The sequence below is a fragment of the Triturus cristatus genome, chromosome 1_2 (assembly GCF_964204655.1).
Source record: "Triturus cristatus chromosome 1_2, aTriCri1.1, whole genome shotgun sequence".
NCBI classification, from domain to species: Eukaryota; Metazoa; Chordata; class Amphibia; order Caudata; family Salamandridae; genus Triturus; species Triturus cristatus.
This window is the reverse complement of record NC_140580.1, coordinates 438565970-438586532: the sequence shown is the minus strand read 5'-3', so window position 1 is coordinate 438586532 and position 20563 is coordinate 438565970. Positions and strand designations below refer to the sequence as shown.

The following is a 20563-nucleotide window of genomic DNA, read 5'->3' as shown; positions in this document are numbered from 1 at the left end:
ACCCTTTCGCCCAGAGGTCACCCACCTTACTTATACCAATCATGTCCCATTTCTCAAAGCCTTTCGTTTTCCACAGACAACCCAAACGCTGGGAGGCATACAACGGCGTCGCTCTAGTCAAGCGATCCCTCCACCCCATCGCGGCATTCGCTGCACGCCACACGCGTACCGCAACTTGCGTTGGTCCTGTCAACCGTGCATCCGGAGTCGCCGAATACAGTGCCCTGTTGTAATCCCCACCCGGAAGTAATAACTTATCCATCTCGAAGGCCGGATTCAAAGCATATCCCGTGGTTCACCGCCGCCAATTGAGACGCCCAATAGTATCTTTTAATATCGGGGAGGGCGACACCCCCATCGTACCAAGGGAGTGTCAACTTGGCGAGAGCGATCCTCGGTCGCCCGTCCCAAAACAGTTGGCGCTGAAGACCCTCCACCTCACGGAAGTAACGGGCCGGCACGACATCCAGCGTATTTTGTAAAGCGTACAAAAAACGAGGCAGCGACATCATTTTAAACAATGCCGCCCGTCCGAGCGGCGAGAGCGGAAGCCGTCGCCACCTCGCGACGTCGGCCTTCAATCGCTGGAGTGGAGGGAGAAGGTTCCGCTCGTAGCGGATCGCAGGGTCCAGTGATATGAAGATCCCCAAATATTTGAACCCCAATGTAGCAATCTGAATAGGGCACCCCCGCGGCAAAAGGGGGGCCCTGCCCGAGAGGAAGTAAACACATGACTTGGCCCAGTTGATAACCAGGCCAGAATTACGACCGAAGGAATTCAATACGTCCACCAATACAATTAGCGACTGTCGAGGAGAGGTGAGATACAGAAGGATGTCATCAGCATAAAGGGAGACACGGTCCTCGAATTCCGGCGTCCATCTAATGCCCCGCAGCGACGGCTCCCAACGCAACCAGGCAGCGAGAGGCTCTAAAGAAAGTGCGAAGAGGAGGGGCGACAACGGACAGCCCTGCCGCGTACCTCTCCCCAGCGCGAAGGGAGCCGACGCCCTACCATTCACCACAACCTGCGCCAATGGGTCAGCGTATAGCAATTTTACCCACCCAATGAATTCAGGGCCAAACCCGAATTTCGCTAACGCAGCCCAGATATACGGCCACTCTAAAGTGTCGAACGCCATGGTAGCGTCCAAAGACGCCAAGATGGCCGGCTCACACATAAACTCCGCTCTAGCAAGCACGCCATGCAACCGCCTCAGGTTCAGGGCGGTATTACGATGAGGTATAAAACCGGACTGGTCCTGATGAATCAAGTCGCCCACGACCCGAACCAGACGATTGGCCAATACCTTAGCCAGAATTTTGGGTTCCGCGTTCAACAACGAGATAGGCCTGTAGGAGGCACAGCAGTCTCGCGGCTTCCCCTCTTTATGTATCACAACTATGGTGGCGAGACGTTGGTCAAGGGGGAGGGAGCCCGCCGCCCGTGCAGCGAGGAACATGTCACGGAGATATGGTGCTATCTTATCTGGACGCAACTTATATAGTTCAATGGGGAGACCATTGGGACCCATGGCCTTACCAGAAGCGATCGAGCGAATGGCCAGAGCAATCTCATCCGGTGACAACTTCGCCTCCATCAGTATGCTATCGGCCTCCGAGAGGGACGGCAATGCAATATCTCTAAGTAACAGATGAGAGTCCTCCTCCGAGCACCCAGAGACCGGAGAGTATACCCCACGGAAGTAATCCGCGAAACAGTCAACAATTTCCACCGGGTCAGTCACACACACGCCATCCACTCTCTCCACAACCGGCACCATTCTACTCGCTCTCTCCTTCCTGTCCAACCAAGCAATCAACTTCCCGGCCTTATCTCCCACATCATACAGTCGTCCTTGTTGCTCTCTACTCATCCTTTTAGCAGCATCCGTGACCAGCGCTCTATAATCTGACTGTTTAAGGTTGAGAACGTGCAATTTCTCGTCCGTGACACCCCGCTCCAGATCCCCCTCCATCTCAGCTATGTCAGTTTCCAGGCGGACCACTTCTTCCCTCCCGCACCTCCTAGCATGGGAAATAAGAGACAAGGCTTGCCCCCGGATCACCGTTTTATAACCTTCCCATAGGGAGATAGCAAACGACACTGACCCCACATTATCTTTGAAGTAGTGATCAATGGACTTAACCAGTTCAGCGCGAACATTAGGGTTACGTAAATACCAGGGGTTAATTGGCGCTACTCTTCCCTCCGCCCCAAGAACAACCTCCATCTGCAACAATAGAGGGGAATGGTCAGAAATACCTCGGGCCAAATGACGCACCTCTCCGATCATTCCAGCCTGGAACGCTGGCATAAGTATATAATCAAGTCTCGAGAGACTCCCGTGGGCCCCCGAGTGGAAGGTGTATTGTGCCTGTCCCGGGTGCATCAGTCTCCAGCAATCTATAAGTCCTAAAGTATCTAGAAAGCCACCCAACCAGGCCTGGGCTCTAGGGAGATCCCTGGGGGGGTGAAGGTCCTCCATACCGGATACAACAGCGTTAAAATCACCCCCCAACACCAGAACCCCCCCAGGGAGTCCCAGGACCAAACGCCCCAAATCCGCAAATGCAGCCGCCTGCAATCCCGGCGGCACATAAACAGCAACAAGCGAAACAGTTCTACCCTCCCATCTCCCCACCAATGCCGCATATCGCCCTCTATCATCGTGGAGCACCTCGTCCACCTCCAACGGGAGAGAGGCCCTGACCAAGATACCCACTCCCCTAGAGCCAGAAGTGAAACCAGAGTGAACAGCTAGGCGATAGCCCCGCCTATTCAGGGCATGGAAGGAGTTCCCAATCAGATGTGTCTCCTGCAGGAAAACAATGTCGGGCGAGATCCGTTTCAAAAACTGCAACACCACCCCGCGCTTGATCCTATCCCCCAGTCCGTTCACATTCCACAAGAGTATTCTCAATCTCTTACCCCCCACCCCGCTCCCGTGCATAATGCCCACATCCCGGAGAACCCAACCAGAGCAACTCAGCAGCTAACCTCACATTGCCTTGTGAAACAAACAAACATTCCCCAACTCCCCCCCTCCCCACCAACCTTCCCGTTACAACTCCCCCCACCCTGCACCCCTGCGTGAGCCCATGTAGCCCCCCCCCCCCAACTTGCAGTGTGCCTGTCGCCCTAACATTAACTATTGCTACAAAAAGAAAACCCCTGAGGAGGAAAGAACCTCACTGAGCACCCCACAACCCCCGGGCATTGAAGGATAAGGTGCTGAATAGAAACACCAAACCAAAATATGGAAGTGCCATCACAATAGTCAGTCACCGGGAACCAAAAGTCTACTCCTGTCCGGCTGCGCCCGCTCCGTTCCCCTCGATCTGTCCCTCTCGACGTCGTTGCTGAGGCAGGGTATCAAGCCAATCTCCAACCTCCTCCAGCCGATCAAAGAAGTGCGTCCGATCCTCAAACTCAACCCGCAACCTGGCCGGAAAGAGCATTGCATATTTCAGGTCCATGTCTCTCAGTCGCCGTTTGACACCCATGAACTCCTGTCGCTGCTTTTGGACCAATTGTGTGAAGTCCGGGTAGAAACTTATATGAGTGTTCTCGAACTTCGTCGGCCCACTCACCCTCGAGGCCTGCAGTATAGCGTCCCTGTCCCTGAAATGAAAAATTCTGGCGATGATGGGCCGTGGGGGAGCGCCCGGTTTGGGCTTACCACCCGGAACTCTATGGGCCCGCTCAACCGCAAAGAATTTACTCAAGCCTTTGGGTGCGAGATGGTTGAGCACAAGGTCTTCCACAAAGAGGTCAGCAGCAGGAACCTCCAATTTCTCTGGCACCCCGATTATGCGCACATTATTCCGCTGAGCCCTACTTTCAAAATCCTCCAATCGACGGGCAGACAAAGCAGTGGACGTCCGCAGATTACGGACCTCGGTTTGCAGGTCAGACACGTCCGTTACCAGACTCGACGTCGTCAGACCCAAGGATTTGACCTTTTCATTCGTTTGTGAAAAGTCCGCTCTGACTAGGTTAACGTCGATCAAAACTGTGTCCAATTTATGGGCCAATGTATCGAATCGCTGGCCGACCGCCGCTTTCATCTCTTCGATGGCACCCATGACGTCCTGCAGTGTTAACTCCGTTGACGATCCCGGGCCATCCTTGGATCTTTCCGGCGACTTATGCGGGCCACCAGGGGAACCTCTCGACTGGGTATAGCGGTCCATGCTGTTAGCTTGGGTATGAGCTCCCCGCCTAGTCGTCTTGGATTTTTGCTTATCTCCGTCCAATCTAGCCGCCATTGTCTGATGAGCGTCAAGGGTGTCGGCCACCAACACGATGAGCGAGCACCGGAGAACCAATCTAGAACGCCTCGGAGACCCCAAAGGGTAGTCCCAGCTAGTGGCCAAGAGCAGGCAGGGTACCCAATCGTCCACTGTAAATGTGTAATGACAATCCAAGGCCCCTCAGGTTCAGCGAGGAGACCCGAAACCGAAAGTGAAAGTAGGGGGTGCGCACCGGCCCAAGTCCTGCATGCCGTTGTTGTTCACTTTCTGCCCGGGCACCATGCCAACTCGAGTCCGGGGCAAGGTCTGGAGTAGGCCGCCAACTTGGAGTCGATACTATTCCGGCTCCCGATGTCCGATTTGAATTTGGACAGCAGGTATCACCTCCACATAGGTTCGCCTGTGGAAGCCCGTCGATAAAATCAGGATCAATTCAGAATAGACGTGGGAGGTTGTGGAGGCCCTCGGGAGCCCTGTGCCTACGTGGCCATCTTGGTTGCGCGCTAGGCTCCTCCCCTCAAAACAGGCGATTTTTAAGGAATATTTCAAAGTTGCAAAAATCGAAATTTAGAAGAATTTCTGGTGAAAACCAGGCAATGTTATCCTATGGGGGAAAATCAGGTTATCTGAAAATCACAGTTGTAATTACTTTTTAGGGTCAGTGCTGAGCACCAAGATCCAGCACGGAGATCTCTCCTAGTAACAGGTGAGTAATTTTGTTTTCGTTGATTGGATGATTTTTAGTGAATATTTCAAAGTTTCAAAACTCGACACTTGGAAGAATTTCCAAGTGAAACCAGTCAATGTTACCCTATGGAGAAAATATAGGTTATCGGCTTTCAGGCAAGTACTCGACTGGCAGAGTTAAGGTTCTGGGGTTAGACTCAGGGGTCTCCCAGGTTCAGGTAGGTACAGTAGTTACACCCTCAGTGGCACAGGGGCAGCCGGGTGCAGAGAGAGTAGGCCCAATGTTAACCTATGGCATGTAGGGGGCCTTTGGTTGGTGGCTGCTAGCAGGCAGGCCACGTGGCTGTGGGAGCTGAGCTCCTGGTCACTTACACAGGGCAAGTGGTTAAGTAGAATAGAACAGATGCTGCACTTCCAGGGGCACTCGGGATGCTGGGTGCAGGGTGCTTTTGAGCCGTCGGGCGCTCAATGGATTTCAATGGGAAAGCTGTGTGATGAACAAAGGCTGCAAGCTCGGGGACGGAGATACTTCAGGTGCGACCACCACTTCGAGAGGTAAGTTGGGAAGCTGTGGGTTAGGTAGGCACCCAGGAGTTGGGCACAGGGGGCCACAGGGCGCCGGGGTGTCTTTTGGCGTCGGGAAATCTTACCCTCTGCTGGTCGCGGTTGGGGGGGGGTCCCTGGAGTTGAGTCTGCAGGCGTCGTCAGGAGCGTCGAGGAGGGTCCTTGGGTGCTGGATTCTTGGTCACGGTCGCCGGGGGGACGTCCTCATGGTCTTTGTTCACTTAGGCACAGGCTGGGCTCGGCGGGTGCAGAGTGTGCTGGATTCGCGGTTCCTGGCTGGCACCAGGGGTTGTTGCTGTTTGAGCAGAACCACTGCTCGTGGGAGTCCCAGTCTTTAGATGAGCAAGGGAGTGAGGTCCTCCGGGGTTTTTCAGGTTGCGGACCACTGGAGACGCCGGGGTTTAGCAGGAGCAGGTTCGAGGGTTGACAGGCCGGTAGGGCTGGGGCCAAGTCTGTTGGTGTCGTCCTCTTGTTAGCAGATACACGGCAGGTCTTCTTTCTTCTCGTTCTTCTTGGTTGTTTCGGAATCAGGATCTGTGGAAGGAAGGTTCAGGGTGCCCCTAAATACTAAATTTAGGGGCGTTACAGGTAGGGAAAGGTCAGGGACCAATGGGGCCCTTTCCTGGGGTGAGTAAATTGAAGGAGTAACAATGTTGCAAGTACACCCCCTATCTTGCCACTCTCCAGTGGGAGGGGGGCAGGAGACTAGTCCTGATTGGGTAGGGCTCCCCATCCTCAAGATGGCGAGAGCCCGGAGTTGTGCTTCACCTCGCCTCCCTCACCTGAGGGGTGGGGTTGGCAGAGGCTGGCACACCCCCTTTCCTCACTTGGGTTTTCCCGCCAGTCTTCCCGCCAGAGTGGGGGTCAGAACCGGTGGGGACCAGTTGCTGAGTACAGCAAGTGGTCTGGAGAGGCTCAGAAAGGCGGCATGCCTTTGAAGCTTCCCCTGCCCATCCTGGGAGGAGGACTAGCACCTCGCCCCATGATGTGCATTGTTGCAGGTCCACGAAAGCGGATGGCTCTCTACCCAGGGGTCCAGCAACATGTCTGCTGGGTGGCAGCCTAGGCAGCCTCTCAGTCAGGGCGTGGGTTAGGTTCAGGGGGCAACTCTAAGTTGCCCTCTGTCGTGCATTTTACATTAAATCCCACACTGCCATCAGTGTGGATTTAATGTGCTGAGAAGTTTGATACCACACTTCTCAGTCTTCAGTGTAGCCATCATGGTGCAGTGGGAGTTTGTGATGACAACTTCCCAGCACCATATACTCTTAATGGCGGCACTGCACTTACAATGTCTAAGAATGAACTTAGATACTGTAGGGGTACAGGTCTCATGCACCTGTACCCTCACCACTGGCATAGGGCACCCAGCTAGAGGGGTGGTAGAGGTATGCCAGGGCAGTGTGTTGTGGGCATGGCACACAGGGCTGTGTGCCATGTCGACTCTTTGTTTTGTTATGCACCAAGACACTCAGCCTGCAAAGGCAGCGTGTGTGTGTCAGGATTCAGGGCCTCTAAGGGTGGCACAATAAGTGCTGCAGCCCTTAGGGGCCTTCTCTGGTCACAGTGCCCTGGGTACCATTTGCCAGGGGCTGACATGTGGCCAGAGATGCCAATTGGGTTGTGGTTTCAATACAGTTTTAGGGAAGGAACACAGACCCTGGGCACCTGATTGGCAGGAGCCCAGGGCACACTCAGTCAAAGTACATCAGCAATTCAGCAAAAAGTGGGGGCATACCATGCAAGAAAGATGGCACTTTCTCACACTCATTACTACAACGCACGGCCTTTCAGACCTTGAGGCAATGTCAGAGTAAACGGCAGTGTTCTACCAAATACAACCTGTGTTGCCACTTGTCGGGTTACCACATGGCGACCCCCAATCCATATTTTCAAGAGAACAATTGGGTCGCTGGTCCGAAGCAGGGCTCGACAATGTTGGGGATTGCTACCTAGACAAAGTATTGATTCCATTTGAAGAGCTAGTTGATGGCAGCGGACTCCCATCAGGTCAGTTTTTACAGTACGAGGTCTTGACCCGCACGTTTACACAATTATGGGATAAAGGGAGGGAAGAACCATAGACACACCCGGTGTTGCATGCCATATTCACCTTAGGTACAGCTGGACACCTGGTGAAATGGCTGCATGCTACACTACAAACGGCGTCCGTAATCCCTCTGGACGGGCTGCGGGCAAAGTGGGCCAAAGTCGGGGGTAGAGCACTCACAGACGCAGTGGCGCAAGATCCTACAGTACCTCAAACAGATCTCCCAGAACACACATTTAAAATATATCCAGTTTAATTACATACACATGTACTATATGACGCCATACAGACTTAATGTGACCTATGGGGGGGAAGGGGGGGGGGGGGTGGGGTGGAATCCGGCAATGTCGCAGATGCACGCACCCAGATGCAGACTGCGGCCACATTACCTGGGATTGTCAATGCTTACGGCCTTTCTGGGAGGCTGTGTTGGGCAAGATTAGGGATGCCCTAGGTAGGGTATTGGCCCCCACGGTACAGACATGTTTGCTGAATCTTTTCCCTAGACCGCCAAAACCCAAAGTTGGGAACAGACTGATAGACCTCGCATTGGGTCTCGCTAAGCGCCAGAAGTGCGATGGATTGGAAGTCTGCGAGGGGGCTGCAGTTTGAAACCTGGAATAGAGATGTCAACACGTGGGCTGGGGCAGAAGGCAGAGTGCTCAGGGAAGAGGCCAAGGGAACTAGAAAACATCCACTGGCTGAGCAGTGGAGGGAGACTCTAGTGGCATGGGAGAAGCCGGAGGGCACCAGTGGCGAAGAGGGAGGGGCAGTGGAAGGGTCCCAACCCAGAAGAACCAAACAAGTTAACCCACGCAAACCCCCGGAGAACATGGAGGTCTGATCTGTAAGAGGGATGTGTAAGGGCCGTCACCCGTAAAGGGCCTGTTTGCTAAGAGACTGGGGAATGGCTTTGGGGGGTCCTCCCCAGACCCACCTGAGGGATATCCCCACTAACTCCAATTAGGCTGTATTGTACAAAACTGTATACACCGCTCCTCTGCACAGGTTCTTCCTTTTTATCTTTTTTGTTTTCCTTTTCTTTATTTTGCTTTTTAATCATTTGATTTGTATCAATGACTAGAGTAGTATTTGAATAATCATATGTGGTAAACATGTATGCAGGACCGATGTTGGAAACTACCCACTTGAATGATGTAGTAAAAGCACAACAGTGGGGCAAGTACTAGATTACGTATTCGCTAAAAATAGATGTGAGTAATGTCCTAGTCGGCTGTTAATACATTTTAGCCTTAGTGAAATCGACAATTGTATACTATGAGCATTATCAAGGCAAAGTCATGTTTAATTTTTCTCTTGGTACTGTGAATGTTGATGTATACAAAATACCAAGAAAAATGTTTTTAAAAAAAATAAAAAAAGCTTGCACGTACCCCTCTAGGTCTGCTCCTTCTGCGCCGGTAGGGACCGCGCTGATACGAATATTATTCCTCCTCTATCTATTCTCCAGGTCCTCTGCATGCGATTAGAGATCGATTTGTTGGTCCTGTAATCGGATAACTTCTTGTTGGAGCGTTCCGAATTCCTCCTCCCTAGTTACCAAGCTTTCATCCAGGGTGGCTACCCTCTCTCTGACATCACGACGCACCTCTCTCAAGTCTGACTGCAGGTCTGTCTTCACAGTCAGTATGTTCTCACGAAGAGAGGCGAATAAAGACTCCAAGAATTCACAGTTCACTGCGACATCATCACTTTACCCTACGCCGGTCTGCCTCGGGCCTTGTGGATCTCCTGTGTTCTTCAGAAGTAGGTCGGGCACAGAGCACTCCTTTTTCGCCTTGGCCGTTCCATGGCCCCGTCTCGGGCGGCACCCTGCGAATCAGGTAACGACCAGGAAGGACAACACCAACTATAGCCCCACAGACGTGCAATCACAGCGGTGGCCGGCTCCGGGTCGCATGGATCAGGCTAGGACTGGTGGTGCAGAAGAATAGACCTCTGATCACGAAACAGGCCAGACCTCCCCAAGTCACCATACTAATGGCTCAGTTCCCAAGAAGGCTGCCCTCCTGAGCGAGGCACGCACCTCTCTCTAAATCCAGTGTCCCAGGCGGCGTGTAGTCCCAGAGATACATCTGGCCAGAGACCATGGGCCCAGTTACACACAGGGGCCTCTGACCATGCACCACATCAAAGTCTTGTTCAGTTCCAAGTGGAAGTCAGCGAGAAAGCAATTAGGGCCAATACCCCCGGGTCCCGAAGCAAAGGAGTTAGGGCTAGGATGATGAGGCTCTAAATCTAGGCCTTAGTTGGGCAGTGCCCTACTGTGTAATGTGGAGCCACCGTGGCCTTAAGTCCCCCCGACCTGGTCCCAGGCCACCACAAGGATCTCCAAGGCTTGCTGAGCAGGTTTATTACCAGCCGTGCACCGGGTCTCCCCTCCTCCGGACCCTCGTTGGGCAGATCTCTGCCTTCCGGGCCCCGGCCTGCATCCCGATACTCCGCCTCAGAGACTGCGCTGTATCCTCACACCGGCACCACAGAATCTCTAAAGATAATTCAGACAGGAGCGGGCCTGGTTTTCAAGCTGGGGTGCTGATGTGAGCTCACATGCTGCTCCTCTCGCTTGACTGGGAGCCGTCCGCTCCCCACGGCAACTCAGGATGGCAACTCGCGGGGGACCTGGGCCCCGATCTCCGTGCTCCAGGAAGAGGATCGGGCCTCGGTGGAATGCCGCTCCGTGCCGCCACTGGCGCCTTGCAGCTGGGGGAAGCCTCCGGTGCTTCTTTGGAGGAGGTGTGGGCACTATATGCTTTATAGCCGGCGAGGACGGAGCTCGAACGAAGCGCGTCCATTCACTCCGCCATCTTGAACACGCCCCCGTCGTGAGTCTGACTTTAGATCATACTGCAGCACGTAGGCTACCAAGTTACACATCGTAGACCATGACCAACTATGAAGATGACCTCTGCCTCCTGATATTAGGACTGCTCAGCTGCAGTCAACACAGTCGACCATCGCACCCTCATATGCACCCTTGAGTCACAAACGGGATTCACGAGCAATGTCCTACACTAGTTCTCCAAACTTTCCAACTGATTACAGTTTGCTCACATGGGCACATTCAGGGGTTGCAAAAGATCCCTGTCACATGTAGATTCCCCCCTCCCCCGGGTTCCATAACTTGTCTCCTGTCATCTTCAACCTTTATATGGAGCTGCTTGGTGCAAAATGGCTCAATGACATGAATCTTGAGACCTTTGAACCCCAATTCTCACCCAAATCACTTTGATTTTCCATGGACACCAACCTCTCCCTCAAGGAACACACTGCCAAAAAAAACAAACATGGCCTCGCACCAGCTGTTTCTCCTAAAGAAAGTCAAAAAGTTTTTTTTCCCAGAGAGTGACTTCAGAACTGCTGTTAATGCACTATGGCATCTCAATGGTGGTAATGCCCTATACAATGGCCTCCCAGACTCCACCCTCGCACCCCATCCTGATGGAACTCCGATGGCTCCCCTTGCCAGCCCGCAATATCTTTAAAATCAGCAGCACCATTCACAAAGCCATCACAGCCAGCATTTTGGAAAGAGTGGAAGACTTACCTTTGGAAAGAACGCTACATCACAATGCATTAAATGTCCCCAACTCAGCTGCCACACCTATTACTCGTTACTTTAAGCTTGCCCTCGAGCATGTACAGAGCTCCACTGCCTTTTGGTTAGGTTTGTGCAATAAATGTTGCACTTGAGGCGCATTGTATAATATGACCCCTGAAGTCCTGGTGGGTAGATCTACAGAGTGGTTCAAAAGGGTAACCATGTTCGATCTTCGAATGATGGTTGAAAGAGTCCTCTTTTGAAGTAGAAAAAAGTAGCAGCAGTTTTCTGAACCAAAAACTAGATGGCAGGATAATGCACAGCATATGATGTATGCATGCTGCAAACATGATTTTATTGAAAAATTACACTCAGCTACATTAAAGTGAATTTACTTACTTTTTCGCTTCAACTTTCAAGTAATTGTTTGTTCTTACAGGATGTGTTGGTTTTTAGTAGGGAATCCATCTTTTCGAGATGGCTTATGCCTTCACCAATCAATCCCTTCCATCTGTGTTGCTTCTGAAAATAACAAACCTCTATTCCAAAGGAATTTAAATATTAAAATAAACAGACCTAAAAATAATTAATTGCACTTTTTGGGGTTCAGGTGACGAACTGATCAGGGAATCTTGTCTGAGGCTTAGGAAGTGTTCACCATAATATCTGAATAATAAATGTAAAACATGGCAATGCTGTCACTTCTTTAAACATGATACAGTCATGGTTGAAAAGATAGGCGTTTGAATGAGAAATGAATCATTTGACCATATTTGTTTTACTTACTCCTTTATATCATATGGAAAAATATTACATTAATGTTTCGTGGAGCACAGGCATGTAACATGCCTTTGGTCCACAAATGTAGCTGCAACTGTCTGTCGGTCATCATTATGTACAGTCCATCACTTTTTCTCCAAATAAAAATATACAGTAGCGAAGGCGCTGCATTTCCTTGATGCGCACACTGTTGGCACGTTCTTCATTTAAAACGTTACTTTCAAAGGAGGGTAATTCCGGTCATTTACACAGTTCTGCTTTTAAATGCTGAGCATAATCCAGCTGCATCGCAGTAGAAGAATTATCCAGATGTGACTCTATAAACTCCTTTAAATCCTCACTCAAATATGAATCCCTTTCCATGAATGGTGCCTGCAAAGTATTAAGACAGAACAGCTGGTGTTTAAAACTGAAAGCATTATAATAGATATTTCAAAAGCCTAATGCAATTATGGACAATGCTAAAGGGGTTGGGAAAGACAAAGTTAACAGAAATGTTTCACTCCATAGAAAGGTTTTACAAAAACAACTTACAGTACAATTATGGAGCTTTTATCAAAATGACAAAACAAATGTACTCAACAGTATTTCAAAATAATATGGAGCAGTGAAAGCACTACGCTTTCCTTGCTAACTCAGGGTCATTTCATCAGTACCAGACGTAGGACTGTGTTCCACCAAGACAGTTAAAGTGTTAAAATTACAGAAAAACTTCTATTTGAAAACCATGTGTAACCAATCATCTGAAGCAAATTGAAACAATTTGTGAACTCGTTGAACAAGTTACTTTCCTTCGGTAACGATGTATCTGTAAGAAACATTAGTTAGTTAGATTCCTCACCTTAGAATATCCCCAGGCGTCAGGCTGGATCCGGAAAGATTTTTCGTCAGCAATACCCCTTGCGTGTCGCTAGGCGTCGTCTGTGGCTCCGCGTCCGCCGAATGACGTCGGAGTACTTAGACGCCGCCCTCGCGCGCTGACGTCAGTTCTTGTACATAGCTTTCCGTGCCAGGAACGCAGAGCCATGCAAGAGACCGACACTGGTGCCAAAAAATCTAGGGCCCTAGAAAGGATAGCCTTAACCCTAGATGTCGGTTCGCAGAAACGGGGAGGATGGGTCGGTGAGGAATCTAACTAACTAATGTTTCTTACAGATACATCGTTACCGAAGGTAAGTAACTTGTTCATCTGGAAGAAACACGTTAGTTAGATTCCTCACTTTAGAATAGACACCCCAGCGATACCAACCCCGGTGGTGGGTCTGCGAACAAGATCACACCAGAAAGTCCTGGAGAACAGAACGGCCAAAGAAGCCATCTCTCCGGACTTGGCTGTCCAGGCAATAATGCTTGGCAAACGTGTGCAGCGAGGCCCACGTTGCTGCCTGACAGATGTCCTGCAAAGGGACTCCCCGTCCCAGGGCAGTAGTAGCCGCTGTGGCCCGGGTGGAATGGGCTCTCAGCCCTACAGGAGGGTCCTTTTTAGCGAAGGAGTAACAAGCCTTTATACACAATACGACCCACCGGGAGATGGTCCGCTTGTGTACTGCCCTTCCCTTCTTAGCACCCACGTATCCAACAAAAAGCTGGTCGTCCACCTGGAACTGCTTGGCGGGTCCAAATAAAAGGACAGCGCCCGTTTTGGGTCCAGACGGTGGAGCCTCTCTTCCTCTTTCGAAGGATGCGGAGGCGGAAAGAAGGTGGGCAAGGTGACAGATTGCCCGATGTGAAAGGGAGTTACCACTTTTGGAAGAAAGGAAGGACGAGTCCGGAGGACAACCTTGTCCGGATGAACAGAAAGAAAAGGAGGCTTAGACGATATCGCCTGGAGCTCACTCACCCGTCTAGCCGAGGTGATAGCTACCAGGAAAGCAGTCTTAAGAGTCAGAAGACGAATGGGACAATTGTGAAGAGGCTCAAAGGGAGCGCACATCAGAAAGGTCAAAACTAAATTCAAATCCCACTGAGGCATTACGAAGGGGACAGGAGGAAACATCTGAGTAATGCCCTTAAGGAAACGAGAAACAACAGGGGATTTGAAAAGAGAAGGCTGATCAGGAAGTCGTAAGAAAGCAGAGATAGCTGATAGATAACCTTTCAAGGTGCCCAGAGCAGAGCCCTGCTGGGCTAGAGAGAGAAGAAAGAGGAGAACCTCAGAAAAAGGGGCGGAAAGGGGATCCACAGCCTTTGCTGTGCACCATGCCACAAATTTGTTCCACCTGCAGGCGTATACCGTTTTAGTGGAGGGACGCCTGGCTGCCAGAATAACGTCACAGACTTCAGGAGGCAAGTCAAATGGCATCAACTGTTGCCGCTCAATCTCCACGCATGGAGGTGGAGACTGGACAGGTTCGGGTGGAGAACCGTCCCCTGCTGCGACAGAAGGTCCTCCCGAAGAGGCAGGCGTGTCGGAGGATCGATTGACATACTGAGTAGCTCGGGATACCAGTACCTTCGTTCCCAATCCGGAGCCACCAAGATGACTTGGGCCCGGTCGCGCTTGATCTTCTTCAGCACTCTGGGCAGAAGTGGTATAGGCGGAAAGGCGTACAACAGACCGCAACTCCACTCGTGACGAAAGGCGTCCCCGAGCGAGTGCCGCCTTGGAAACTCCAACGTGCAGAACTGCGAACATTGCGCGTTCTCTTCGGTGGCGAATAGATCTAACCAAGGCTCTCCCCACTGCCGAAAGAGGCCTTGCGCCACGTCCGAGTTTAGACGCCATTCGTGATCCATCATGCACCGGCGGCTGAGTAAGACTCCCCGTTTCTTAAGTACGACAAGTGTTGTTTTTTCCTTCGTTGCTTTATCGTTCTTCTTTCCATTTTTTTGTTCCGGACTATCACACACTTCATATTTCCTTGGTTTATCACATGCTTTTTTACTTCGTCTCTCTTTCTTCATATATATGTTCTATATGTCTAGAAAATTCAAATTTCTACACTTGGGTTTCTTTTCTCTTTAGTATTTATAATGAGGGTTTTCTTTACTACGTCACTTCCATTGTCTTCTATAGCACAAGGTTTTCTGGTGATGGATTATTATTCTCACATTGGTTATCTATGTGTGGGATTGCATCCGTGCCTGTAGTGTTATGTAATTTAAACTACTTTGGTTTTGTGTTCCACAGACCTTCAACGTACTTTGTGCTACTTACCCGACATGTAAATTGCTATTACTCAGTTCTGAAAGAAATAACTTGGTTTAACTTACTGAGACTGTTAAAGGCACTTGCGCCCTGAAGAAGGAGCTCACTAACAAGCTTGGGATCTCCGAAACGCGCGTCGGCGCTTCACTGTCTTGGTTATGTTATATTTTCTCAATAATTGTGTATTTTTTGCTGTTGTTTTGATAGGTCCGAATCAACTTTAAACATTGCTTGGCTGTTTCTCACAGTTGGGTTCACGAATATGATTGCTGTCATTCTTCTATTGTGTTAAAGTCCATTTTATAATGTACCTGATGTATATGTACTAATTGAATATCAGCAGCAATTTTGCTACAACAGTTACAGCAATATGTACACCATCATTTTTATAAAAATAAATTAAAATGTGAAAAAATAATATAAAAAATTATTTTTTGCTAGGTCTGTGGACACAGTTTAACATATGGACGTATTGCCTACATTTATTGTGCTAGTGGGGGAAATGGGTTTCTGTTTTTTTGTTTTTTGTATTGATTATTCCCTGACCTCATTCCCCCCTTATTTATTGCTTCAGGGTCCCTCTTTGTTGTATTTGCGACGTCCGAGTTTAGACGCCATTCGTGATCCATCATGCACCGGCGGCTGAGTTTGTCTGCTCTGGCGTTCAGAGAGCCCGCCAGATGTTGAACCACCAGGGTGATGCCCTGGTGTTCCAGCCATGTCCAGAGGCGCAGAGCCTCCTGACAAAGGGTCCACGACCCCACCCCGCCCTGTTTGTTGCCATACCACATGGCGGTGGTGTTGTCCGTGAACACCTGCACCACAGTTCTCCGGACAACGGGAAGGAATGCCTTCAGTGCAAGTCGGATCGCTCTCAGCTCCACAAGGTTGATATGGAGCCGAGTCTCCGCCGGAGACCAGAGTCCTCTGATCTCCTCCGCCTCCCCCATATGGCCCCCCCATCCCAGGAGGGACGCATCCATCACTAATACGTGCTCCGGTTGGGGTAGGGAGAGGGATCTGCCGCTGACCCAATCGCGGTTCGTGAGCCACCACTGCAACTGCTTCGCAGTGCCCTCCGAGATCAAGACATGGTCGGACAGATTGCCACGATGCTGGGCCCACTGAAACTTCAGGTCCCACTGCAGAGCCCGCATTCGCCACCTGGCATAATGCACCAACAGGATGCAGGAGGCCATCAGCCCCAGAAGCCGCAGCACCAACCTGACCGAAACACAGGATAGAGGCCGAAAGATGGGAATCAGAGCCTGAATATCCCAGACCCGCTGCTCCGGAGGATAGGCCCAGAACTGCGCCGAATCTAGAACCGCTCCGATGAAGAGGAGCTTCTGGGAGGGTCTCAGGTGTGACTTCGGCACATTGATGGAGAACCCCAGCAAATGCAGGAGGTCGGCCATAGTCTGGAGGTGGGAGACGACTGCCTGGGGCGAGCCCCCCTTCAACAGCCAGTCGTCGAGATAGGGGAAGACTGGAACCCCTGATCTGCACAGATGAGCTGCGACCACCGCCATCACTTTCGTGAACACCCGAGGGGCACTGGTGAGGCCGAAGGAGAGCACGGTGAATTGAAAATGCTCCTGACCCACCGTGAACCGCAGGTAACGCCTGTGTGCCGGCAGGACGGGGATGTGAAAATAAGCGTCCTGCAAGTCCAACGCTACCATCCAGTCTCCTGGGTCTAGGGCAGCCAGAACCTGAGCTGAGGTGAGCATCTTGAACCGCTCCTTCCGGAGGAAGGCGTTGTCGCTCCTGAGGTCCAAGACAGGGCGTAGGCCCCCTTTGCCCTTCTTGGGAACCAGAAAGTAGTGAGAATAGCAACCACGACCTACTTCTGGACCAGGAACGCGCTCGACGGCCTCTTTGGCCAAGAGGGCCGTAACTTCCTCCCTGAGAAGATTCAAGTGATCCCCCGACATGCGGTGGTACTGTGGTGGCATGGCTGGAGGGGTCGTCTCGAAGAGGAGGGAGTAGCCCTTTCGGACGATTTGCAGCACCCACCTGTCCGACGTGATGGAACGCCAGTGGAGCAGGTGATGGCGAACTCTGCGGCCCACTGGCGTGGAATAGGCCTGAAAGCTCGGACTAGAAGGGCTTTGAGGCGGATGCTGCCGGGGTGGATGTGGACTGACCGGCACGTTGTCCTCCAGTACCGCCTCGGCGGAATCCACGTCCGCGTGCAGGTTGGTTCTGTGGCCGGTGGCTAGGAGGATGTGAGGAGGCGCCCCTTCCTTGGCCACGAAAAGGATGAAAGGCGGAAGTTTGCGGCCGCGGGCCGAGAGACCCAAGGACTTGGCCGTAGCCCGGGAGTCCTTGAAACGAGCCAGCGCACTATCCGCCTTCCCGCCAAAAAGGCGAGTGCCATCAAAGGGCGTATCCATGAGGGTACTCTGGACATCCCCAGAGAAAGACATGGACCGTAGCCAGGCGTGGTGACGAAGCGCCACCGTGGTCGAAATTGCCCGCCCCAGCGAGTCCGTGGTGTCTAGTCCACACCGTATGGCATGCCGTGCTGCATCTCGCCCATCAGCAAGCGCCTGGGTGAGCCGTGACCGGGCCTCCTCCGGACACAGGGGCAGCACGTCCTCCACCGCATCCCACAGAGAGTGGGAATAACGGTCCAAGAGGCAAGCGGTATTTAAGGACCGCAGACCCAAACTCAGGGAAGAGAACAGCTTCTTTCCGAACGGTTCCAGCCTCTTGGATTCCCGATCCGGAGGATTGGGAAGTCGAGGCCTGGATAACCAGACTCTCGGCAGTGGGGTGTCGGGACAGAAAACTGGGGTCGCCCGGAGCAGGGCGGTGGCGCCGGGCCACGTTCCGATCCACAGGAGGTACTGTGGAGGGCGAGTGCCTCATTGAACTGCAGCAGAGGCTCTGTGGAGCTTGCTGACGGTTGAAGCACTTCTGTGAGGACGTTAGTCCTCACGGCCACAGCAGGCACCTCCAGCCCAAGGGCATTGGCCGCCTTGCGCAGCACCACTGAAAAAGCTGCACCTTCCTCCGAGGCCACAGTCTGAGGAGAGATAAAACCAGCGTCGGGGGAGGTGTCCAGACCACTGGCATCCCCCAGTTCGTCTGCCCAGTCCTGTGAAAGGTCGGCCTGACTGGCCATAAGGTCCTCAGACCCCTCCCAGTCGCCCCGTCATCCGATTCCTGATAAACAGGAGGAATAACCGGAGCCGGGCGGTAGATGAAATGCTCATTCATCGGCGTCAGATGCGGCGTCGAGTGGCGCCGCACTGGCGCCGGGCCCAGACCGGGGCTAAACCGGGGAACGGCGTCGTCCGGGGACGCCGCCGGGGATGGAACCGGTGTCGGCGCCGGCGGAGGAGGCGTCGTGAGGTCGACCGGCGCCGGCAGAGATCCAGGCCTGGATCCCTCGGGGACCTGCGGCGTCGAGACCGAAGTCGTCGACGGTGCCGGAGCCGACGGCTCGCGAGGTCGCCCAGTCAAGCCCGCGGGGTCCGAAGGCGCGCCGGCAGGCGTCGACGGCGGAGCCAGGCCCCTCATGGCCGAGAGGAAGGCACAAATCTCCGCCGGAGTCGCGTCAGTGCCAGGGACCGGCGGGTACAGAGACGGACGCGGCTCCGACGGAACCGCTGGGGTGGGACCACCCTGACCCTCGGCCGAGTCGCACGACCGGCGAGGGGAGTCCTTAGAGCGGTGTCGCATCTTGGACTTCTTCGAGCGCTTCGACTTACCCGAAGACTTCGAGCCCGACGAGCGATGATGGTGACTGCGGCTCCACGACCGGTCCTTGGACCTCCTCCGGGACCGTGAATGGCGCGGAGCCGAGTGCCGAAGCTCGAGAAGCTTACGGGACCGCTCCCGCCTAGCCTTCGAGGTCAAGGCCTGACAGTCGAGGCACGACTCCGCATCGTGGTCGGGCCCCAGGCAGTAAAGGCACCGGCGATGGTGGTCCGTCACCGACATCAGTCGATGACAGGAGTCACAGGCCTTAAAACCAGGCATCCTACTGGCACCAGTGTCGAGTCGACAGAAGACCAAAAAGAGTCAAAAAAGTTTAGTCAAAAAGTGACTAAGTGGTAAGCTCTTCCCGGATCGGCGCTGTCTGGCGCGGAAAAAAAAAGAACTGACGACAGCGCGCGAGGGCGGCGTCTAAATACTCCGATGACGTCATTCCAGCGCACGACGACGGACGCAGAGCCGCAGACGACGCCTAGCGACGCGCAAGGGGTATAGCTAACGAAAAATCTTTCCGGATCCAGCCTGACGCCTGGGGATATTCTAAGGTGAGGAATCTAACTAACGTGTTTCTTTCAGATAAATCTATCCATCTATCTCCGGCCAACTATCTATCCTACGCTGCCTTCCGGCTTCAAACTCTCCAAGAACAAAGCCCTGTACTTTTGGTATAGTGCCTACACAACTGTGACCGTAAGAAAAAGAAAGTTACCTGTGGCAATTATCTTCCTCGTGGATACTCTATCTACCGGCAGAGTCTTCAGCTGTAGAAAGTCTTTCAAGCATCAGACTGGATCCACAAAACGTCAAGGTCCTCACGTCAACGGTAGGGGAGTGCTGGCTTCATAACGACCTCAAAAGTGGCATCAGGTGACATCACCGAAGCCATATAACTCCCACTCCTGCACAACATCAGTTTCCATCCATTTTTTCAACCCTTTGAGGCAGGCAGATGGACTGACATTGACAGAGTAGTGCAGTACCAAAACAAAAACTGTGATCTTATTACCTCTCCCCATAATACATCCGTCAAACGGAGAGATGGGCGGGTCAGTGAGGAATCTACAGGTAGACAAAGTATCCATCAGATAGATTGTTAGCGCAGATAAGTAACTTTTTCTTCAGGTGGATATTTCTACCTGCAGATTCTTCGCCGGTAGAACATATTATAAAGCAATAACCTGCCCTTGAAGGATGGTTGATGGATGGCTAGACAAGGAAATCCAGCAGAACAGATATGGCAAAGTGGCATTCCCTAAGTACCTCAGGATCCAGGACATAATGTTTGGCAAAGATGGATAGGGACACTCACCTCGCTGGCTTGCAGATCTCTGCAACTGGAATGCCTCTGGCGAGAGCAGAGGTGGAGATCTGGCACTGGTGGAATGGGCTTTGATCTTGATGCTGAAAATAATCCAATACGAAAGGGTATTTTTCAGCAAAGCTTTACCTTTTTTAGCCTTACAGTATTCAACGAGGAGCTGGTTATCCAGTCATATGTACTTGGTGTGGGTCAGGTAAAAGTTGACCACATGCCCGAGAGCCATCACATGCAACCTCACCTTCTTAGTGGGATGAAGTAGAGGTAACAAGTTGGAAAGGTGATGGACTGCCCAGGTGGAAAGGTGTTTCCACTTTGGGCAGGAAAGTAGCCCTGGTTCGCAACACCAATTTGTCGGGGTAAAAGGGTGACGGTAACTAAGCGCTTGTAACTCACTCGCCCCCCTGGCTGAAGAAAGAGCAATCAAGAATGCAGTTTTAAGAGTCAACATTCTACAGAGTCTCTATA

General features: G+C 52.1%; 1 protein-coding gene across 2 annotated transcripts in view; it reads right to left on the bottom strand.

Moving 5' to 3' along the window:
- Positions 1 to 11892: 11892 nt before the first annotated feature.
- NOC3L (NOC3 like DNA replication regulator) overlaps positions 11893 to 20563 on the bottom strand; it is a 426444-nt gene continuing 417773 nt past the window's right edge. For both annotated transcript variants that reach the window (XM_085605900.1, XM_085605907.1), the window contains exon 21: positions 11893 to 12272. In XM_085605900.1, the coding sequence (XP_085462026.1) occupies positions 12141 to 12272 (132 nt within the window). In that variant the 3' untranslated portion in view covers positions 11893 to 12140. The remainder of the gene's footprint in view (positions 12273 to 20563) is intronic.